This window comes from Oncorhynchus nerka, linkage group LG13 (assembly GCF_034236695.1).
Source record: "Oncorhynchus nerka isolate Pitt River linkage group LG13, Oner_Uvic_2.0, whole genome shotgun sequence".
Lineage (NCBI taxonomy): Eukaryota > Metazoa > Chordata > Actinopteri > Salmoniformes > Salmonidae > Oncorhynchus > Oncorhynchus nerka.
The window spans coordinates 73852694-73873657 of NC_088408.1; the positions used below are offsets into that span (position 1 = coordinate 73852694).

The 20964-nt window shown below is 42.3% G+C and overlaps 1 protein-coding gene across 1 annotated transcript in view; it reads right to left on the reverse strand.

Annotated features, from left to right (window-relative positions):
• LOC115140103 (AP-1 complex subunit beta-1-like) overlaps window positions 1-20964 on the reverse strand; it is a 43734-nt gene that overhangs the window by 14866 nt on the left and 7904 nt on the right. The window contains 13 exon segments of the mRNA XM_065026670.1: window positions 3591-3677; window positions 4247-4331; window positions 10753-10882; window positions 11015-11160; window positions 11352-11428; window positions 11431-11485; window positions 11596-11625; window positions 12226-12378; window positions 12607-12627; window positions 12835-13045; window positions 13416-13675; window positions 14604-14702; window positions 15434-15599. Coding sequence (XP_064882742.1) covers window positions 3591-3677; window positions 4247-4331; window positions 10753-10882; window positions 11015-11160; window positions 11352-11428; window positions 11431-11485; window positions 11596-11625; window positions 12226-12378; window positions 12607-12627; window positions 12835-13045; window positions 13416-13675; window positions 14604-14702; window positions 15434-15599 — 1520 coding nt within the window.

The following is a 20964-nucleotide window of genomic DNA, read 5'->3' on the forward strand; positions in this document are numbered from 1 at the left end:
TCTGAATATTGACTTTGATCTCAGACCCTTCTTATAAACAAGTCTTGTAAATTGAAAAAAAATGTTTACAGCTTATTAGCGTACACCTAATATGTTCCCCCTGTTGATGATGTACATTATATATTAAGGTTGAACCAAAAGATTACATGTAACAAAAATGAAATACAAAATTGTGAAATTTAATGAAACAATAATGTAGGTTGATGCTAATATGATGGACAATATTCCATTATGTTTCTGTATGATAACAATAGCATAATATTTAATACGCCATATACCATTTAACAGTTTCACAAATTAATTTTAATTCACTTAATCATTATGACACACCCCTCACTACTGTCATTGGTTACACTAATTGCACACATAACCTGGTTCAAGTATTTCATGACATTAACCTGAGGACGGCACAGTGATGCCGAAACGGTAAATACCCATTACATTTCTGGGAGACAATACATGGAGTGTGCGACATTATTTTGATAGTTTATTTGCAGTCAGTCAGCACCTCCACACAAACTATTATTCTGGGCGTGCGCCAGCTACTGTATTTAAAACAATCTACTATAACTGAGGGAATCAGAATGAAGCAATATGATGGCTATCTAATAGGCCTCCATGCAGAGGCCTGGACCTTCAGCTATTTTACTGTTCAACTTTAAAATGTGAAGGGGTTTGGGGACAGCATTGCAATCAGAACCATAATGGAACCAGGCGGTTGTCCATCATCTGCTCTGGGTCCTAGTGGAGCTTTTCCTTCTCAGTCCATAAACCATACTCTTTCAGTTCTTCGGATAATACACACACACAGTGAGGTCGGGCACTGAAGTTGAGCAATTAGGTCTGGCTCGCTGTCGGCGGTCCAATTCATCCCAAAAGGTGTTGGATGGGGTTGAGGTCAGGGCTCTGTGCAGGCCAGTCAAGCTCTTCCACACCGATCTTGACAAACCATTTCTGTATTGACCTCACGTTTCTTTTCCACAGGGGCATTATCATGCTGAAATAGGAAAGGGCCTTCCCCAAACAGTTGCCACAAAGTTGGAAGCACAGAATAGTCTAGTATGTCATTGTAAGCTGTAGCGTTAAGATCTCCCCTCACTGGAACTAAGGGGCCTAGCCCAAACCACGAAAAACTGACTTGTTGGAAAGGTGGCATCCCTGAGCTCTTCAGTAAGGACATTCTACTGCCAATGTTTGTCTATGGACATTGCATGGCTGTGTGCTCGATTTTATACACCTGTCAGCAACGGGTGTGGCTGAAACGGCCAAATCCACTCATTTCAAGGGGTGTCCACATACTTTTGTATATATAGTGTATAACAGGCATAGAAAGAATTCAGAGAAATGGAGCTTTCTGAAACAAGTCTCTTTTCATGTCTGTGGCTTTATTCATCTGCAGAGCACTGATACAACTCTGCCATAGTCTAACTAAGCTCTTCCTCTTTCATTCAAAAGCTAAACTCTTAATTTTCAATTACAGTTACTCTGTTTAAACTACCTTGCATAGCAAAGATATACTCCTTAATTAACTTGCCCTTGTCTCTCTGTCACACTACAGGAAGGTCTAAACCATCAATTTTCACTCTACAGGAAATTAAATCTATTCAGGAAAATATACTATAAGCTGGCATTAGTCATTTAGCTCAGACCCAACTGTTTTCATGCTTGTGTAAAATCTAATTATCACATGTAAATAAGGTCAGCAGGTTACCTAACGAAATAAAGTGCATTGAGGAAGTATTCAGACCTCTAGACTTTTTCTACTTTGTTACAGCCTTATTCTAAAATGGATTGAATTGTTTTTTCCCCCTCAATCTACACACACACACAATACCCCATAATGACAAAGCAAAAAACAGGTGTGTAGAAATTGCAGCAAATTTATTACAAATAAAAAAACTGAAATATCACATTTACATAAGTATTCAGACTCTTTACTCAATACTTTGCTGAAGCACCTTTGGCAGCGATTAACCTAAGGTCTTCTTGGGTATGACGCTACAAGGTTGACACACCTGTGTTTGGGGAGTTTGTCCCATTCTTCTTTGCAGATCTTCTCAAGTTCTGTCAGGTTGGATGGGTAGCGTCGCTGCACAGCTATTTTCAGGTCTCTCCAGAGATGTTCGATCAGGTTCGAGTGCGGGCGTTGGCTGGGCCACTCAAGGACATTCAGAGACATGGCTTGGCTGTGTGCTTAGGGTCGTTGTCCTGTTGGAAGGTGAACCTTCGCCTCAGTCTGAGGTCCTGAGCACTCTGGAGCAGATTTTCATCAAGGATCTCTGTACTTCGCTCCCTTCATCTTTCCCTCGATCCTGAAAAGTCTCCCATGTCCCTGCTGCTGAAAAATATCCCCAAAGTATGATACTGCCACCACCATGCTTCACCGTAGGGATGGTGCCAGGTTTCTTTCAGACGTGACGCTTGGCATTCAGGACAAAGAGTTCAATCTTGTTTTCTTCAGACCAAAGAATCTTGTTTCTCATGGTCTGAGTCCTTTAGGTGCCTTTTGGCAGGATGAATACTGCAGAGATGGTTGTCCTTCTGGAAGGTTCTCCCATCTCCACAGAGGAACTCCGGAGCTCTGTCAGAGTGACCATCAGGTTCTTTGTCACCTCCCTGACCAAGACCCTTGCTTCGGTTGACCGGAAGGCCAGCTCTAGAAAGAGTCTTGATGGTTTCAAACTGCTTCCATTTAAGAATGATGGAGGCCACTGTGTTCTTGGGGACCTTCAATACTGCAGACATTTTGTGGTACTCTTCTCCAGATCTGTGCCACGACACAATCCTGTCTCGGAACTCTACGGACAATTCCTTTGACATCATGGCTTGGTTTTTGCACTGACATGCACTGTCAACTGTGAGATCTTAAATAGACAGGTGTGTGCCTTCCCAGATCAAGTACAATCAATTGAATTTACCACAGGTGGACTCCAATCAAGTTGTTGAAACATCTCAAGGATGATCAATGGAAACAGGATGCACTGGAGCTCAATTGAGTCTCATAGCAAAGGGTCTGAATACTTATGTAAATAAGTTATTTCGGTTTTTCATTTTGAACAAATTTGTCAACATTTCTAAAAACATGTTTTCACCATGTCATTATGAGGTATTGAGTGTAGATTGATGAGGGAAAAAAACAATTGAATACATTTTAGACAAACGCTGTAACAAAATGTGGAAAAATTCAAGGGCTCTGAATACTTTCAAAATGCACTGTGTATCCATTAAATAGATAGATAGACTGGAGCTCTGACCGGACATGGTTCTGTTTCCACAGCCCACATCCCAGGTTACATGTCAAGCTGTCTTAACACATTTACATTTAAGTCATTTAGCAGACGCTCTTATCCAGAGCGACTTACAAATTGGTGCGTTCACCTATTTAACCAGGCAAGTCATTTAAGAACAAATTATTATTTTCAATGACGGCCTAGGAACAGTGGGTTAACTGCCTGTTCAGGGCAGCTCGGGGGTTTGAACTTGCAACCTTCTGGTTACAAGTCCAATGCTCTAACCACTAGGCTACCCTGCCATGTAGAGGTACACATTCTCCTCCTCTCCTTTTATCCCTCAGTGTTTGTCTGTCTCACCTGAGTTGAGATGGCAGTCTTTGATCTGGAACTGAGACTCGTTGTCATTAGGAATGTCTTTCCATGTGGCCAGGAACACCTGACGCTCTGGGGAGAGATACAAAGAAGAGTTCAGGTGGTGGGAAAAATTGAGAAACAGTGAAAGAAAGAAAGAAAAATATGAGGGAGACCGAGGACGAGAAAGCAAATGGAAATAAAAAACAAATGAAAGGTAAACAATTTGTTGCGGTGCTGAACAGTGCGGTCCCTGCTGCGCTTTTAGGATCCGGAACATTAGCTCCCAGCAGCATCTGCAGTCTCCACAGGGGGACAGACACCCCCACATTCCCCCAGAACCAATCAACCAGAGCGGGAAGGGCAAATTGGACCCAACGTCAGGATTGTGTGATCTGAGAGCAAATGCATGACAAGATACTTGTGCGCACACAAACACAGCTTCTAGGAGATTGATGTAATGGTCAGGGGCTGACCTTATCCTGGTTTGAGGCTATTGACAGGTGACACAATATGTTCATGTTTTAAATGCATGTCAATTGTAAAGTCTTTTGTCTAATGTATTTTTTGATTTGCGTCGGCAAATGGGGATCCTAATAAATCAAAACTCTAAAATCAACAGTGACGCACTGATTCACTGAGTAGTTTATTCAGACACTCACCCATCTTTCCATCTTCCACAAACAGCATGCTGATGGGGTATTGGCAGCTGAAGTAGAAGACGTCAATGTTGTTCTTCACAGCCACCTGTGAGAGTGATCATACAGAGGGGAGGGGGAGAGAGAGGAGGGAAAGGACGGAGATGAAGAGGGCAATCTATGACTCATTGTTTTCAAGTGGTCTGAAAGGACAGACACTGCAGGGCATGTGTGGGGTTATTGAACAAGAGGTTACTGTCCTGTGGAGACGACAACACACACGATAGCATCCACTGCACTCTGTATTCTACTACACAATGTGATCTCTCCATCCCTTTCTCTGTATTTGTGAGGCCCATTTGCTAAGGCAACATCTTTTATTCCTCCCTCAACGTTTATCCATTATGTTCTTCCTCGGACAACTTCAGAATAAAGAAAGCATGCTATAAAAAATATATATATATATATTTACACAGACCAGAAGATGCATAAAAGGCCATTTGACTAAATCTTCATTGAAGCTTGACATAGGATGCATCCCAAATGGCACCCTATTCCCTTTATAGTACACTACTTTTGACCAGGGCCCACACAATATAGGGAACAGTTGGGATTAAACCACAGTCTACTCTCTAAGAAATTTGTGGAGCCTGGAGCAGTCACCGTATTGATCAGCCTGCTCTATAGAAGAGTGATAAGGACCATGAGGTTGAGTTGAGCCTGTGGCAGGAAGGGCATGACAGGAGAAACTCTTGCATAATCCATAAGGGAGTATTGGTGCTGTGTGGACAGAGTGCCTCTCTGCCTGTCAGGCTGTCTATACTGCAGTTGGGCTATTCTGTATCCCTCGGTCACCCTACGTCTCTCTCGAACCTTCACACAATTGACTGGATAATAATGGAAACTGTTTTATTATCACTGCTGCTAAACTATTTGTTTTTATAGCCTACAGTACCATGATACAAGTCCTGGGCCTGTATGGATCAAATAGTTTAGCAGTGATGGGTAAAGTATTTCCATAAGCTGATACGAGAACGTTACTGTTGGCTAAATAACCGTCAGCAGGTACAGTACAGAGGCCACAGCTTTGTCCTCCTCCTGTAGGAATACACCCGGCTGGGAGGAGCAGTGTTGGCGCCAAGGGAAACAGAGCAGAGCCGTGGTGTAGACTAATACCACAGAGTGGGGTGACCTCTAATGACTATCCCCCACCTCTCGCTCATTTCTCCTGGACTCTCTCATCTCCTCTCACCAAGTGCACAACGTTGCATCCTTCCACCCTCGTTCCAGCCTCTCGTCCCTCTACGTCATCGGAGGACTGCTCTGATCCAAAGAGGCCCCGTCTCAGTTATGGTTCTGAACTAAACTAGTTCCAGAGACTTTCTTAGGTCATATTTCATCCTTAGTTTCTGTAGCACAGGAATTTAAATAACCTGACATTATTTGAACATTGTTTGGGGTGAAGCCATGACACAGCTAAGACTAGGGCTGGGCAATATGTCCAAAGTACAGTATTTAAAAACAAAAATTGACGCAAAGACTGTTAGACGGTATTTTTAGTTGCTGACTAAAAAGTTGTACATTTGCTTTATGAGTAGTGAGTGATCCTAGGGTGCTTTATGAGTAGTGAGTGATCCTAGGGTGCTTTATGAGTAGTGAGTGATCCTAGGGTGCTTCATGAGTAGTGAGTGATCCTAGGGTGCTTCATGAGTAGTGAGTGATCCTATGGTGCTTCATGAGTAGTGAGTGATCCTATGGTGCTTCATGAGTAGTGAGTGATCCTATGGTGCTTCATGAGTAGTGAGTGATACTAGGGTGGCAACGCATACATTCTAAGAGATGTCAAGGAGTCTTTCTCCATTCTGATTGTTTTATACTGTTCAATTCAACCAAAATCTATTTCAGCACTTTTATCATTTCTGCATTTCCCTGCACTCAATTGCAGTGGTGGAAAAAGTACCCAATTGTCATACTTGAGTAAAAGATAAATTAATAGAAAATTATTAAGTAAGAGTATTAAGTAAAAGTCACCCAGTAAAATACTACTAGAGTTAAAGTCTAAAAGTATTTGGTTTTAAATATACTTAAGTAATTTCACCATTTTTTTTTTTTTTACAGATAGCCAGGGGCACACTCCAACAGTCAGACATAATTTACAAACAAAACATTTGTGTTTAGTGAATCCTCCAGATCAGAGGCAGTAGATGACCAGGGATGTTCTCTTGACAAGTGTGTGAATTGGACCATTTTCCTGTCCTGCTAAGCATTCAAAATGTAAGTACTTTTGGGTGTTAGGGAAAATGTATAGAATAAAAAGTACAGTATTTTATTTAGGAATGTAGTGAAAAAAATAGTAAAGATAGCAACAACAACAAAAAAACACTTTAAAATATACTTTCAAGTACTAAAGTACTTTACACCACCGCTCAATTTTGAATTTCCACACTGCCACCCACATAGGGCTGCAGGATATGGGCTAATAATCTAGGACTTATATTTATTAACCAAATGTTGCAATTGCGATGACTTGCGAATTAGAGCAAAACTGTTGGAATCGTGGAAATGGAATGACTATTCTAATATATAGTTAGAATAGAATAGTGGGCACTTTGAATACAGTGTTGTTTGAGATGACAACGAATTAAAATGCCAGGGAGGATTTATTGTGACAGGGTAGGAACTAAAGTGTTGATACGTGTTTCCTAGGGGACCCTATAAACTTTGGCTGCATTGCATGTTCTCTCTTAGCTACTTCATGTAGCTAACATATTCTTGCTTTGCATATTCCTCTTTGATTTAAAAGATACTGTTGCAGAAACAACATGCCGATTCAGGTCTACACCATCACTGGTAATATCCGGCTGTATTAGCTAGCTACGTTCGCTCTTACTCTGTACATTTATTAGCGGCTAACAATTAGCGTCACAAGATTTAGGGCAACTTGCCAAGAAAATAAATTAGCTGTTTGCTGATGTAAGAAACACAAACTAATAGTGTCATTATTGAACGCTAGTGGATTTATATTAAGAAGCAAAGTGAAAACAGTATTGTTACATTGACCATGCAGACTGAACACAAGTGTCTCGTGGTTGAGTAACATAAAATGCGCGCCTTGAGTGACAGGGGACGTGGCTAGGTCTGTGTGGAAAGTGGCACCGGGAGAAAGAGCGGAGAGAGATGACTCAAGTAACAAACTATACAAATTGACATTACACATGGCGTATCACATTTAACAAACCTAAACATTCAAATACCGGTATAGAAGGTAAAGTAAAAACCCAAACCGGTCCCTGCATCAATACAATACGGTATACTGCCCAGCCCTAGCTAAGACAATGAATAACATCAACTGGGGGCTGTACTGTATAATTTAACAAGACATACAGTTCCTTGAAAGTATTCCTACACCTTGACTTATTCAACTTTTTTTTGTTGCAGCATGGATTCAATAGATTTCTCACCCATCTACACAACACCCCATAATGACAAGTAAAAACATGTTTTCAGAAATGTTTGCTAATTTATTGAAAATTAAATACAGAAATGAAATTTACATAAGTAGAATGAGCTTTGGCAGCTGTAAGTCTTTCTGGGTAAGTCTCTAAGAGCGTTACACACCTGGATTGTACAATATTTGCACACTTTTTCAAATTCTTCAAGCTCTGTCAAGTTGGTTGTTGATCATTGCTAGACAGCCATTGATTTTCAAGACAATTTAAGTCCAAACAGTAACTAGGCCACTCCAGAACATTCAATGTAGTCTTGGTAAGCAACTCCAGTGTATATTTGGCCTTGTGTTTTTGGTTATTGTACTGCTGAAAGGTGAATTGATCTCCCCATGTCTGTTGGAAAGCAGACTGAACCAGGTTTTCTAGGATTTTGCATGTGCTTAACGCGATTACATTTAGTTTTATCCTAAAAATACTCCCTAGTCCTTGCCGATGACAAGCAGTCCCATAACATGATGCAGCCACCACCATGCTTAAAGATATTAAGAGTGGTACAGTGCCTTGCGAAAGTATTCGGCCCCCTTGAACTTTGCGACCTTTTGCCACATTTCAGGCTTCAAACATAAAGATATAAAACTGTATTGTTTTTGTGAAGAATCAACAACAAGTGGGACACAATCATGAAGTGGAACAACATTTATTGGATATTTCAAACTTTAACAAATCAAAAACTGAACAATTGGGCGTGCAAAATTATTCAGCCCCCTTAAGTTAATACTTTGTACCGCCACCTTTTGCTGCGATTACAGCTGTAAGTCGCTTGGGGTATGTCTATCAGTTTTGCACATCGAGAGACTGAAATTTTTTCCCATTCCTCCTTGCAAAACAGCTCGAGCTCAGTGAGGTTGGATGGAGAGCATTTGTGAACAGCAGTTTTCAGTTCTTTCCACAGATTCGATTGGATTCAGGTCTGGACTTTGACTTGGCCATTCTAACACCTGGATATGTTTATTTTTGAACCATTCCATTGTAGATTTTGCTTTATGTTTTGGATCATCGTCTTGTTGGAAGGCAAATCTCCGTCCCAGTCTCAGGTCTTTTGCAGACTCCATCAGGTTTTCTTCCAGAATGGTCCTGTATTTGGCTCCATCCATCTTCCCATCAATTTTAACCATCTTCCCTGTCCCTGCTGAAGAAAAGCAGGCCCAAACCATGATGCTGCCACCACCATGTTTGACAGTGGGGATGTTGTGTTCAGGGTGATGAGCTGTGTTGCTTTTACGCCAAACATAACGTTTTGCATTGTTGCCAAAAAGTTCAATTTTGGTTTCATCTGACCAGAGCACCTTCTTCCACATGTTTGGTGTGTCTCCCAGGTGGCTTGTGGCAAACTTTAAACGACACTTTTTATGGATATCTTTAAGAAATGGCTTTCTTGCCACTCTTCCATAAAGGCCAGATTTGTGCAATATACGACTGATTGTTGTCCTATGGACAGAGTCTCCCACCTCAGCTGTAGATCTCTGCAGTTCATCCAGAGTGATCATGGGCCTCTTGGCTGCATCTCTGATCAGTCTTCTCCTTGTATGAGCTGAAAGTTTAGCGGGACGGCCAGGTCTTGGTAGATTTGCAGTGGTCTGATACTCCTTCCATTTCAATATTATCGCTTGCACAGTGCTCCTTGGGATGTTTAAAGCTTGGGAAATCTTTTTGTATCCAAATCCGGCTTTAAACTTCTTCACAACAGTATCTCGGACCTACCTGGTGTGTTCCTTGTTCTTCATGATGCTCTCTGCGCTTTTAACGGACCTCTGAGACTATCACAGTGCAGGTGCATTTATACGGAGACTTGATTACACACAGGTGGATTGTATTTATCATCATTAGTCATTTAGGTCAACATTGGATCATTCAGAGATCCTCACTGAACTTCTGGAGAGTTTGCTGCACTGAAAGTAAAGGGGCTGAATAATTTTGCACGCCCAATTTTTCAGTTTTTGATTTGTTAAAAAAGTTTGAAATATCCAATAAATGTCGTTCCACTTCATGATTGTGTCCCACTTGTTGATTCTTCACAAAAAAATACAGTTTTATATCTTTATGTTTGAAGCCTGAAATGTGGCAAAAGGTCGCAAAGTTCAAGGGGGCCGAATACTTTCGCAAGGCACTGTACTCAAAGTTAATTTCTTTGCCACATTTTTGCTGTTTGACTTTAGTGCATTATTGCAAACCGGATGCATGTTTTGAGAATATTTTTTATTCTGTACAGGCTCTCTTCTTTTCACTCTGTCATTTAGGTTAGTATTGTAGAGTAACTACAATTTTGTTGATCCACCCTTAGTTCTCCTATCACAGCCATTAAACTCTATAAATGTTTTAAAAAGTCACCATTGGCCTCAGTGAAATCCCTGAGCGTTTTCCTTCCTCTACAGCAACTAAATTAGGAAGGACACCTGTATCTTTGTAGGGACTGAGTGTATTAATACACCATTTAAAGTGTTGTTAATATCTTCACAATGCTCAAAAGGATTTAGAATGTCTTTTTTTTTTTGTACCAATAGGTGGCCTTCTTTGTGAGACATTCGAAAACATCCCTGGTCTTTGTGGTTGAATTTCACTGGTCGACTGAGGGACCTTACAGATAAATGTGTGTGTGGGGTACAGAGATGAGGTAGTCATTCAAAAATCATGTTAAACACTACTTTGCACACAGAGTGAGTCCATGCAACTTATGTGGCTTGCCATAACAAAAGGATTGAATTTGTATTGACTCAAGACATAAGTATTTCATTTAATTAATTTGTAAACATTACTAAAAACATAACTCCACTTTGACATTATGGGGTATTGCATGTAGGCCAGTGACAAAATCTCAATGTAATCCATTTAAATTCAGGCTGTAACAACAAAATGTGGAAAAAGTCAAGGGGTGTGAATACTTTCTGAAGGAACTGTATGTCAAGGCCAAAGCTGACATCACATGTGGTAACAATATTTCAAGCTGACATGTAAAACAATTAACTCTTCACGCAGCCTAGTTTTCTGAAACATCCTGTACAACTTATGTTGTGGGAAGGTTACCTGCAGGTTGTTGAGAGGATCCATCTTCATGACTGGCCCGACAGTGCTGAGGGGGAGGCTGACTTCAATTGTCTGGTTTGGGCCAAGAGGGGTGAGGACCTGGAGAGGGCCAGCAGGGGCCAGTCCAAAACTAGAGAAAGATGAGTCCAAGTCAGAACCAGAAACCACCCAAGAGGAAATCACATTCAGACAAGAGATGAATGGGTTCAATGACAGTCATTCAGAATGTGAGCTCACATCAGTCACAGTGTGGTCCTCTCACCTGTTCCTGTTGAACTGGATGGCAAAGTCGGTCATGACGCTCATGGCCTTGTTGGTGAGGATCAGCTCCATCTGGATGACTCCAGCACGCCGAGCGAAGGTCCCAGAAATCTCCAGACCTTTAGCCTTCATGGCCGGGAGCCACACCTGAAGATACAGGACGCCATCAGAACGCCTCTACAGCACTGCAGCAGTATCATATAGCAGCTATATCCTTCTAACTGCTTGTTTCAGAGGACAAGGCCATCATATAAATACAAAACACTTATTATATTCTGCATACTAATCTGACACTGCAATAATATACTATCATACTAATACTGTACAGAGAGACTTACTATTTTGGGAGGAATATATGCTCCCATCGGCATGCCAACCCCACCCAGGTCAAACAGGTCTCCTAGGCCACCCCCACTGGGGCATTGAGTGAGGCTGGCATCACAGCAGGAGCCGCCCCAAAACCTGCCCCCATCTGTGGATGAGAGATCATGTTTAACATGTAAGACATGAGCATCCAAAAACTGCACTGAAATATCAACCTTCAAAATGTATATGTTTAAACAACCAGGCAAGTAGACTTACCGCAGGACTCCCACCAATATCTCCTCCAAGCTGAGGGGAGAGAGAGAGAGAGAGAGAGGTTCAGATTTTACATGACTAGAATGTTACACCTTATTCCCAGCAGGTTGAGAGGGAGATGCTAGAGGAAGACTGAAGGGGGGGGGGGGGGGGGGGGGTGAGGAGAGACAATATAACAGTGTTCTAGAACTGTGGATGAAAGGAGGGAGATTGAAGAGCGCAGAACGAGCATCATGTATTCATGTTCATTCTGACATCCCTCTGAAACTAAACGCCAACTGTTTGCCAGCACAGTGGTCCGTTAGATGGTTTCACAGAGAATTCAGTATTGAAATACATATTACTCCCAAACATTTCATGAAGAGAGCAGAGCAAAAGTCTAGAGTAGCATGTAAAAATCATCAAATTATAGCTAGCTAGAGTAAGTAAGGACTTTTGGAACAACAAACAAGAAGAACAGGACCTACAAGAGTTTAAGAGCCCTGAAAGAAACATGTTGAGACAAGAGGAAATAGACCGTGACACTGCTGCTAAAGACAGTGAGAGGTCACAGGTCACAGTGAAGCACAGGGTACCAGAGGGGGACTCTAGTCTAGACTGTTTAGCAGCCTCTACTGATGCCCCTCAACCAACCTCTGCAGGGGGGCTGTGCTCAGTAGGGCTGTGGTCAGGAGGGCTGTCAGTGTGACTGTAGTCAGTGTAGGTGTAGTCAGTGTGGGTGTACACTGGCGACGGGGGCTGAGGTGACGGAGAGCGAGGAGTGTCCGTCCGTGGGGGAACGTGGGGCTGATGGCAGGATAATGTAGGGTTGTCAGATGTGTTCATTGACATGTAACAATCAGGATGCATGAAGCACAGAGAAAGAATATTGAAGAGGTGAATACAGCACACAGTATGATACGTATAGTATATACTTGTAGACACAGAAATAAAAGTGAGCTACTACATCTAACTAATGATGATAAAATGTGATGTGTGACTATAGAGCTATGCCCTCTCCCTCCATGTAGTTACCGGTTCAGACTCATCCCCCATCTGCAGGTGTGGCATCAAATAAACAGAGGAAAACACTCAGTCAAAAAAAGAAAAGAGAAGAATTTGGGGGGAAAAAAGAGAGAGGGGGGGTATAATAACCGTAACCTCTGGCTACAATGACTGTTTGCAGAACAGGAGTACCCAGAAAGGGTTCACTGGTTGACCAGGAGTAGCAGCATAGGGGTCTACACTATGTGAAATACCTACCAGGCTGTCCAGACCTCCACCCAGGAGGTCCATTCCCCCCATCTGCATGCCGGTGGTGGGGGGTGGGGGGCCACTGGTGGTGGGGGGTGCCATGTCCAGGTTGAGAAGGTCCCCCAAAAGGTCTCCCTGGGAGGGGATGATAGAGGGAGCAGCCTCAGGGGCAGAGCCCCCAGCAGCAGTGCCCACGTCTGGGCTCTCCGTACTCTCTCCTCTGGGGGATGGAGAGACAAGGACAGAGGGAGTTAGAACTAAGATTCACACAATAAAAAGGGGCATTTAAGAAGTTTTTTAACTTTTTTGTGCCAAAATACATATAGGCCTAGTCCAAGCCAAGCTAAATTATCTGGAACTCTATTCAATAAACCAAACCTGCTTAAAATGGATCCTAAAGTAATTTTAGGAACACCACTGGCACATCTTAAATCTAATGAAAATAGCAATTAAATGACAATAAACTTAATCTGCTCTGTGCAGTGGGCTGCACTTGATGCCTGCTTGGAACACAGCCTCATATGAGATATTTCTGACTGCTCTGGGTCACATCAAGTGGGCCCTAAGTGATCCTTGTGTATGAGACTCACGACCCAGTGCGGGCGGGGAGCCTCTTGTGCATCACACCGCGGCTGCCCTCCACGAAGGCGCTGGGGGGTTTATGGTAGACGGAAGCCAGCGTGCCGATGTGGCAGATGAGCTCCTCCAGCAGGGTGGGCTCAATCAGGTCAGTCTCCTCTGAGATCAGAGGCTTCTCAGCCAGTACCACCTCCTTGGCAGCCACAGGGTCAGTGGAGAGCAGGCGCCAGTAGATGTAGCCACGGTCTCGCAGGTCCGGGTTGTCAGAGTCCTGCAGACAACAGATGGACAGGATGACTGATGTGGTGCATAATAAATACTAACTGCTGCTTCAGACTCTTCTCTCTGCTACTCAGTCTGTTCTTCTCACTCATGTCAAGTCAGATACTAAGCAAATAATCTAAGGGTCAGTTTAGGTTCGGTTCCCTGAGGGGTAGAGCTAGAATAATTTACCCAGTCTAAGTCAGTCAATAACAATAAGACACTCCTAGGGAACAGCATAAGAAAGTCTTAGAAGTAAGACATGAGGAACAAGGGCATAAAACTAGATATTAAAAATTAAATTAAAACATTAAATATTTCTGGTCCTGGTAGCTTCCTGGCAGTGTTGAAACTAAACTCCAAAGTTAGACAGTCTGAGGAGTCTGTGGAGGGAGATTAACTACTCATAAAACACTCTGCAAAACAGAAACTAGTAACACCCAAACTAATAACACCCATATATAATAACTCATGTGCCCTCGTTGTCATGTTTAGTCAAGCACATCCCACAGTAACTAGACCAATGAAAGGCTACAAGTATTTAGATTACAGTCCACTTTTAAACTGGGTTGTTCCCAATGCTTTTGAGCAAAATACAATCAAACTCTTAATCTTTCTTATTTTTGACCTTCCCTTCTTCCTGTTGTGTTGCTTGGCTTATTGGTCTATTTAGGATAACACTTGGAGGTGTTCCACGCTTTCTGGGAATAGGGTACCCTAGTTGTTGAAAGATTGGACAATACACGTCCCACCTCTCCAACTTAATTTGAGCAATTCTAAGACAAGACAATCATAACATGCTGGTTTCTGTTCTTCTATTGGGCGGTTGGAGTGACATCTGACATGGCCTGAAGGCCCTGGCATAAGGATGCTGTTGTGAGACTTGTTAATCAGATCCGAGCTGCTCACTGTGTATGTATGTGTCCCGGGGCACTCACCTGTGTGGCCAGGCTGAGCACCTGCTGCACCAGCTCCTGGGTCTCAGTGGGTTTCTTGAGGAACAGCTTCACTATGGCTGTCAGCAGCTGCAGCTGCACCTGGGAACCAAGAGTAGACGAGACCAGGTTAAACTCACTCGTACTATTCACATCAACTCAGCTCACAGCTACATCCTTACAGTACAGAAAAGCCTTATGGACAAAACATTTGCACACCTAACAAAGACTACCCTGGACTGAAGACTACTCTGTATACACAGAGCCACTGAGGAAAATATGTAAATGAATACCAACTGCTCCATATTTCAATTGTTACTGAAGTGCTCCAATTGAAGTGTTGTTTTTTTACATCACCTGGACTCTGACGTTTTAAGGAAACAAAAAAAAATAGGCATTTAAGTGTCTCTCCAGAATTATTCAGTTTTATTTTTTATCTTCATCACAAACAGGTTGAATTCCTAAAGTAAATCAAATCAATGCTCTTTCACAAGCAGTGCCTTTCAGCGTTCCATAAACAGCCAGTCAGCATTTGCACATACCTGCTGCTGTCTCTCGAGAGCCAAAACAGTTATCATATGAAAGAACAGAGTGGCCAGTCAAGTATAGGACTACTCTCGCTGCGTATAGGCTGCTAAATGCAGCCCCCCCCAATCTCTTCCAGTGTACACAGAATGGTTACATTGAATCCCTGTTTAGACAGTGAGAGGTAAACGGAATCTTGTCTTGTGTCCCAAATTTCACCCTATTCCCCATGTAGTGCACTACGTTTGACTAGGGCCCATACATGGAATAGGGTTCCATTTGGGACAAAAGCCATGTGAGAGTCAGACCTGGGTGCTCTCGTCGTGGAAGCCCTCCAGGAAGCTCTCCAGCAGCTCATCAGCGTTGTCAATCCTCTCCGCGTACTCGCCTACGATCCAGATCATGGCCGCCCGCGCCTCCGGCTCATCCAGAGAGTCCAGGTTCTCACACAGCGTGGCGATCACACTCTCATACCTGGGAACAGATACCACGGTCAGGAACTAACAGACAGAAAAACATTTTCAAAGGGAACTACAAATAGTTGAAGTACTTCATTAGTCCCAAATGGGAAATTGGTTAAATGCCAACATAGCATTTACAACAGGATGTGCTGGAGCAGTAATGCGAGGGCAAGGAGGCAGCAGGTAGCCTAGCGCTTAAGAGCATTGGGCCAGTATTTTTTTTTTTTTAAAAGGCAACAATCTGTTCGCGCTGTTGCGAAGACTAACAGAAATTTCACAGCTTCTGAACTTTCACTTCACTAAATTCTAGCACATTTGTATTGTGTGCCTCTGAATATTTACATGACCGCACATCACACAAATATTTTGTGGGCCCACAATTACCATACTTTATGCTGGATGAACTGTGTTATTTTCTGAATTACATTTTGCTGACAAAAACTAAAAGAGGGGGGGGAACGCAACGTCTTCAGAAATTTAAATGATTCACTAGCAAAGGAAGCAAAGGAAGACCAAATAGAATGAAATCATCCATTTCACCAGCTAATTGAGACAAAGGTTCACTGAGTGACTCATGGCTGTGAGACCATGGTCAGGAAACAGCAGTACAGTAACTTAAGCACAGGGCAACGTGGACTGGGCTGCCTGAGGGTATACGTTTCTGTCGGTCTGTGCAGCATATGGATCCAGTCTCCTGGGCCTAGATAGAGCCGGAGTCAAGCTGTGGCTGCCTCAGCCTGTCCTCTTTTCTGACTGGGACTGCTTGAGAGTTATCTGGGGAAGGGTTTCAGTGCTACGCCATTCTCAAGGACTGACACCCTGCATGTGTGGGGGAGAGGTTAGAGGAGCGTTCACTCCCTCAAAAGCTTATCTTCATACCTTTCACGATGAAAGACAAGCAGAAAACCCTCTGTCATGGTAATGAGCTTTCTCCCTGCCTCTTCCAGACAATAAAATGTGATCTGGGGGCAGTGAGCTGGAACAGACAGGGCTCCAGGGTGTGTGTGTGAATTTGTGCAAGTTCGAATGCATTTGCTTGCATTAACACAGAGCATACTAAGTGACAACGGGAGAGCATAGGCCATTTTAACAAGCATAGCAAGCTCTGCTGATGTGCAATACAGCCTCTATGACAAATTGAATATCAATCTCCATCACAATCATCCATGGTTGGTTTACTACAGCACTATATCCCTGGTTGCATTGATCACTACGGATACGGCTATGAGAATTTGACAGACAATCCATTTTGATGGATGGAATGGTTTACCAGTAAACACCTCACCCACAGAAAAATAACAAGCCTATTTAGAACTATACTGGCTTCCTGAGTAGACTCATTCACCGATTCATTAAAATTGTGATATATGCAGTGCCTCTTCCATCAGTCATTCACTTCTAAACCATTTGAAAATACATTTATAGGAAAACAAAAACACTAAACTGGATTACTAGGATTGCGCCACATGTTCATCCCACATTTTGTTACGTTACAGCCTCATTCTAAAATGGATTTTAAAAAATCCTCAGTCTACACACAATACACCATAATAACAAAAACAGGTTTAGAAATGTTTGCAAATTTTTTTTTTTTTTTTTTAAATAATAACTTTACATAACTATTCAGACCCTTTGATATGAGACTTGAAATTGAACTCAGGTGCATCCCGTTTCCATTGATCATCCTTGAGATGTTTCTACAACTTTATTTGTATTTATTAAGGATCCATTAGCTGCTACCAAGACAGCAGATACTCTTCCTGGGGTCCAGAAAAATTAAAAGGTAGCTATGCAATTTAAAAACATTAGAATACATTAAGTTTGTGCCCTCAGGCCCCTACTCTACAACACAAAATGTGTACAGTGGGGCAAAAAAGTATTTAGTCAGCCACCAATTGTGCAAGTTCCCGCACTTAAAAAGATGAGGCCTGTAATTTATCATAAGTACACTTCAATCAACTATGACAGACAAAATGAGAAAAAACAATTCCACAAAATCACATTGTAGGATTTTTAATGGATTTATTTGCAAATTATGGTGGAAAATAAGTATTTGGTCAATAAAAGTTTCTCAATACTTTGTTATATGCCCTTTATTGGCAATGACAGAGGTCAAACGTTTTCTGTAAGTCCTCACAAGGTTTTCACACACTGTTGCTGGTATTTTGGCCCATTCCTCCATGCAGATCTCCTCTAGAGCAGTGATGTTTTGGGGCTGTTGCTGGGCAACACGGACTTTCAACTCCCTCCAAAGATTTTCTATGGGGTTGAGATCTGGAGACTGGCTAGGCCACTCCAGGACCTTGAAATGCTTCTTACGAAGCCACTCCTTCGTTGCCCGTGCGGTGTGTTTGGGATCATTGTCATGCTGAAAGACCCAGCCACGTTTCATCTTCAATGCCCTTGCTTCAATGCCCTTGCTGATGTATCTCCCGATACATGGCCCCATTCCTTCTTTCCTTTACACGGATCAGTCGTCCTGGTCCCTTTGCAGAAAAACAGCCCCAAAGCATGAGGTTTCCACCCCCATGCTTCACAGTAGGTATGGTGTTCTTTGGATGCAACTCAGCATTCTTTGTCCTCCAAACACGACGAGTTGATTTTTTATCAAAAAAGTTCTATTTTGGTTTCATCTGACCATATGACATTCTCCCAATCTTCTTCTGGATCATCCAAATGCTCTCTAGCAAACTTCAGACGGGCCTGGACATGTACTGGCTTAAGCAGGGGGACATGTCTGGCACTCCAGGATTTGAGTCCCTGGCGGCGTAGTGTGTTACTGATGGTAGGCTTTGTTACTTTGATCCCAGCTCTCTGCAGGTCATTCACTAGGTCCCCCCGTGTGGTTCTGGGATTTTTGCTCACCGTTCTTGTGATCATTTTGACCCCACGGGGTGAGATCTTGCGTGGAGCCCCAGATCGAGGGAGAGTATCAGTGGTCTTGTCTGTCTTCCATTTCCTAATAATTGCTCCCACAGTTGATTTATTCAAACCAAGCTGCTTACCTATTGCAGATTCAGTCTTCCCAGCCTGGTGCAGGTCTCAAATGTTTTTTCTGGTGTACTTTGACAGCTCTTTGGTCTTGGCCATAGTGGAGTTTGAAGTGTGACTGTTTGAGGTTGTGGACAGGTGTCTTTTATACTGATAACAAGTTCAAACAGGTGCCATTAATACAGGTAACGAGTGGAGGACAGAGAAGCCTCTTAAAGAAGAAGTTACAGGTCTGTGAGAGCCAGAAATCTTACTTGTTTGTAGGTGACCAAATACTTATTTTCCACCATAATTTGTAAATAAATTCATTAAAAAAAATCCTACAATGTGATTTTCTGGATTTTCTTTCCTAATTTTGTCTGTCATAGATGGAGTGTACCTATGATGAAAATGAGAGGCCTCTCATCTTTTTAAGTGGGAGAACTTGCACAATTGGTGGCTGACTAAATACTTTTTTGCCCCACTGTATGTGTGTGTGTGTGTGTGTGTGTTTGTATGCATGTGTCTGTCCCTACAGTGGCAAGAAAAAGTATGTGAACCCTTTGAATTACCTGGATTTCTGCATAAATTGGTCACCAAATTTTATCTGATCTTCATCTAGATCACAACAATAGACAAACAGTCTGCTTAAGACTAATAACACAAACAATTATACATTTTCTTGTCTTTATTGAACACTGTAAACATTCACAGTGCAGGGTGGGAAAAGTATGTGAACCCTTGGATTTAATAACTGGTTGACCCTCCTTTGGCAGCAATAACCTCAACCAAATGTTTTCTGTAGTTGCGGATCAGACCTTCACCACGGTCAGGAGGATTTTTGGACCATTCCTCTTCAAACCGGTTTCAGTTCAGCAATATTCTTGGGATGTCTGGTGTGAACTGCTCGAGGCCATGCCACAGCATCTCAATCGGGATGAGGTCAGGACTCTGACTGGGCAACTCCAGAAGGCGTATTTTCTTCTGTTGTTGATTTACTTCTGTGTTTTGGGTCGTTGTCCTGTTGCGTCACCCAACTTCTGTTGAGCTTCAATTGGCGGACAGATAGCCTACCATTCTCCTGAAAAATGGCTTGATAAACTTAGGAATTCATTTTTCCGTTGATGATAGCAAGCTGTCCAGGCCCTAAGGCATCCCCAAACCATGATGCTCCCTCCACCATACTTCACAGTTGGGATGAGGTTTTGATGTTGGTGTACTGTGCCTTTTTTTCCTCCACACAGTGTTGTGTGTTCCTTTCAAACAACTCAAATTCAGTTTAATCTGTCCACAGAATATTTGTCCAATAGCGCTGTGGAACATCCAGGTGCACTTTGCAAACTTCAGACACGCAGCAATGTTTTTTTTGGACAGCAGTGGCTTCTTTCTTCCGTGGTGTCCTCCCATGAACACCATTCTTGTTTAGTGTTTTACATATCGTAGACTCGTCAACTGAGATGTTAACATGTTCTTTAGTCTTTAGCTGACACCTTAGGATTCTTATTCACCTCATTGAGCATTCTGCGCTGTGCTCTTGCAGTCATCTTTGCAGGACGGCCACTTCTAGGGAAAGTAGCAACAGTGCTGAACTTTCCATTTATAAACAATTTGTCTTACCGTGGACCGATGAACATCAAGGCTTTTAGAGATAATTGTGTAACCATTTCCAGCTCTATGCAAGTCAACAATTCTTAATCTTGGGTCTTCTGAGATGTATTTTGTTCAAGGCATGGTTCACGTCGGGCAATGTTTTGTGAATAGCAAACTAAAAAATAAAATAAAAAATAAAAAACATTTTAATAGGGCAGGGCAGCTCTAACCATCTCCAATCTCGTCTCAGTGATTGGACTCCAGGTTAGCTGACTCCTGACTCCAATTAGCTTTTGGAGAAATCATTAGCCTAGGGGTTCACATACTTTTTCCAACCTACACTGTTAATGTTTAAATGATGTATTCAATATAGACAAGAAAAATACAATAATTTGTGTGTTATTAGTTTAAGCACACTGTCTGTTGTGACTTAGATGATCAGATCAAATTTGATGCCCAATTTATGCAGAAATCCATGTAATTCCAAAAGGTTTACATACTTTCTTGTCACTGCATGTTTGTGTTGCTTTTCAGTCGCCGCTGTTCCATAAGGTGTATTATCACCTTTTTAACTTGATGTTACTTGATGTGGAATAGAGTTCCATGTAGTCATGGCTCTATAGTATGTAGTCGGTTCTGGACTTGGGAACTGTGAAGAGACCTCTGGTGGCATGTCTTGTGGGGTGTTTATGGGTGTTTGAGCTGTGTGCCAGTAGTTCAAACAAACAGCTTGGTGCATTCAACATGTCAATACCTCTCACACATACAAGTAATGATGAAGTTAATATGTCCTCCACTTTCGAGTCCACATGTGGTAA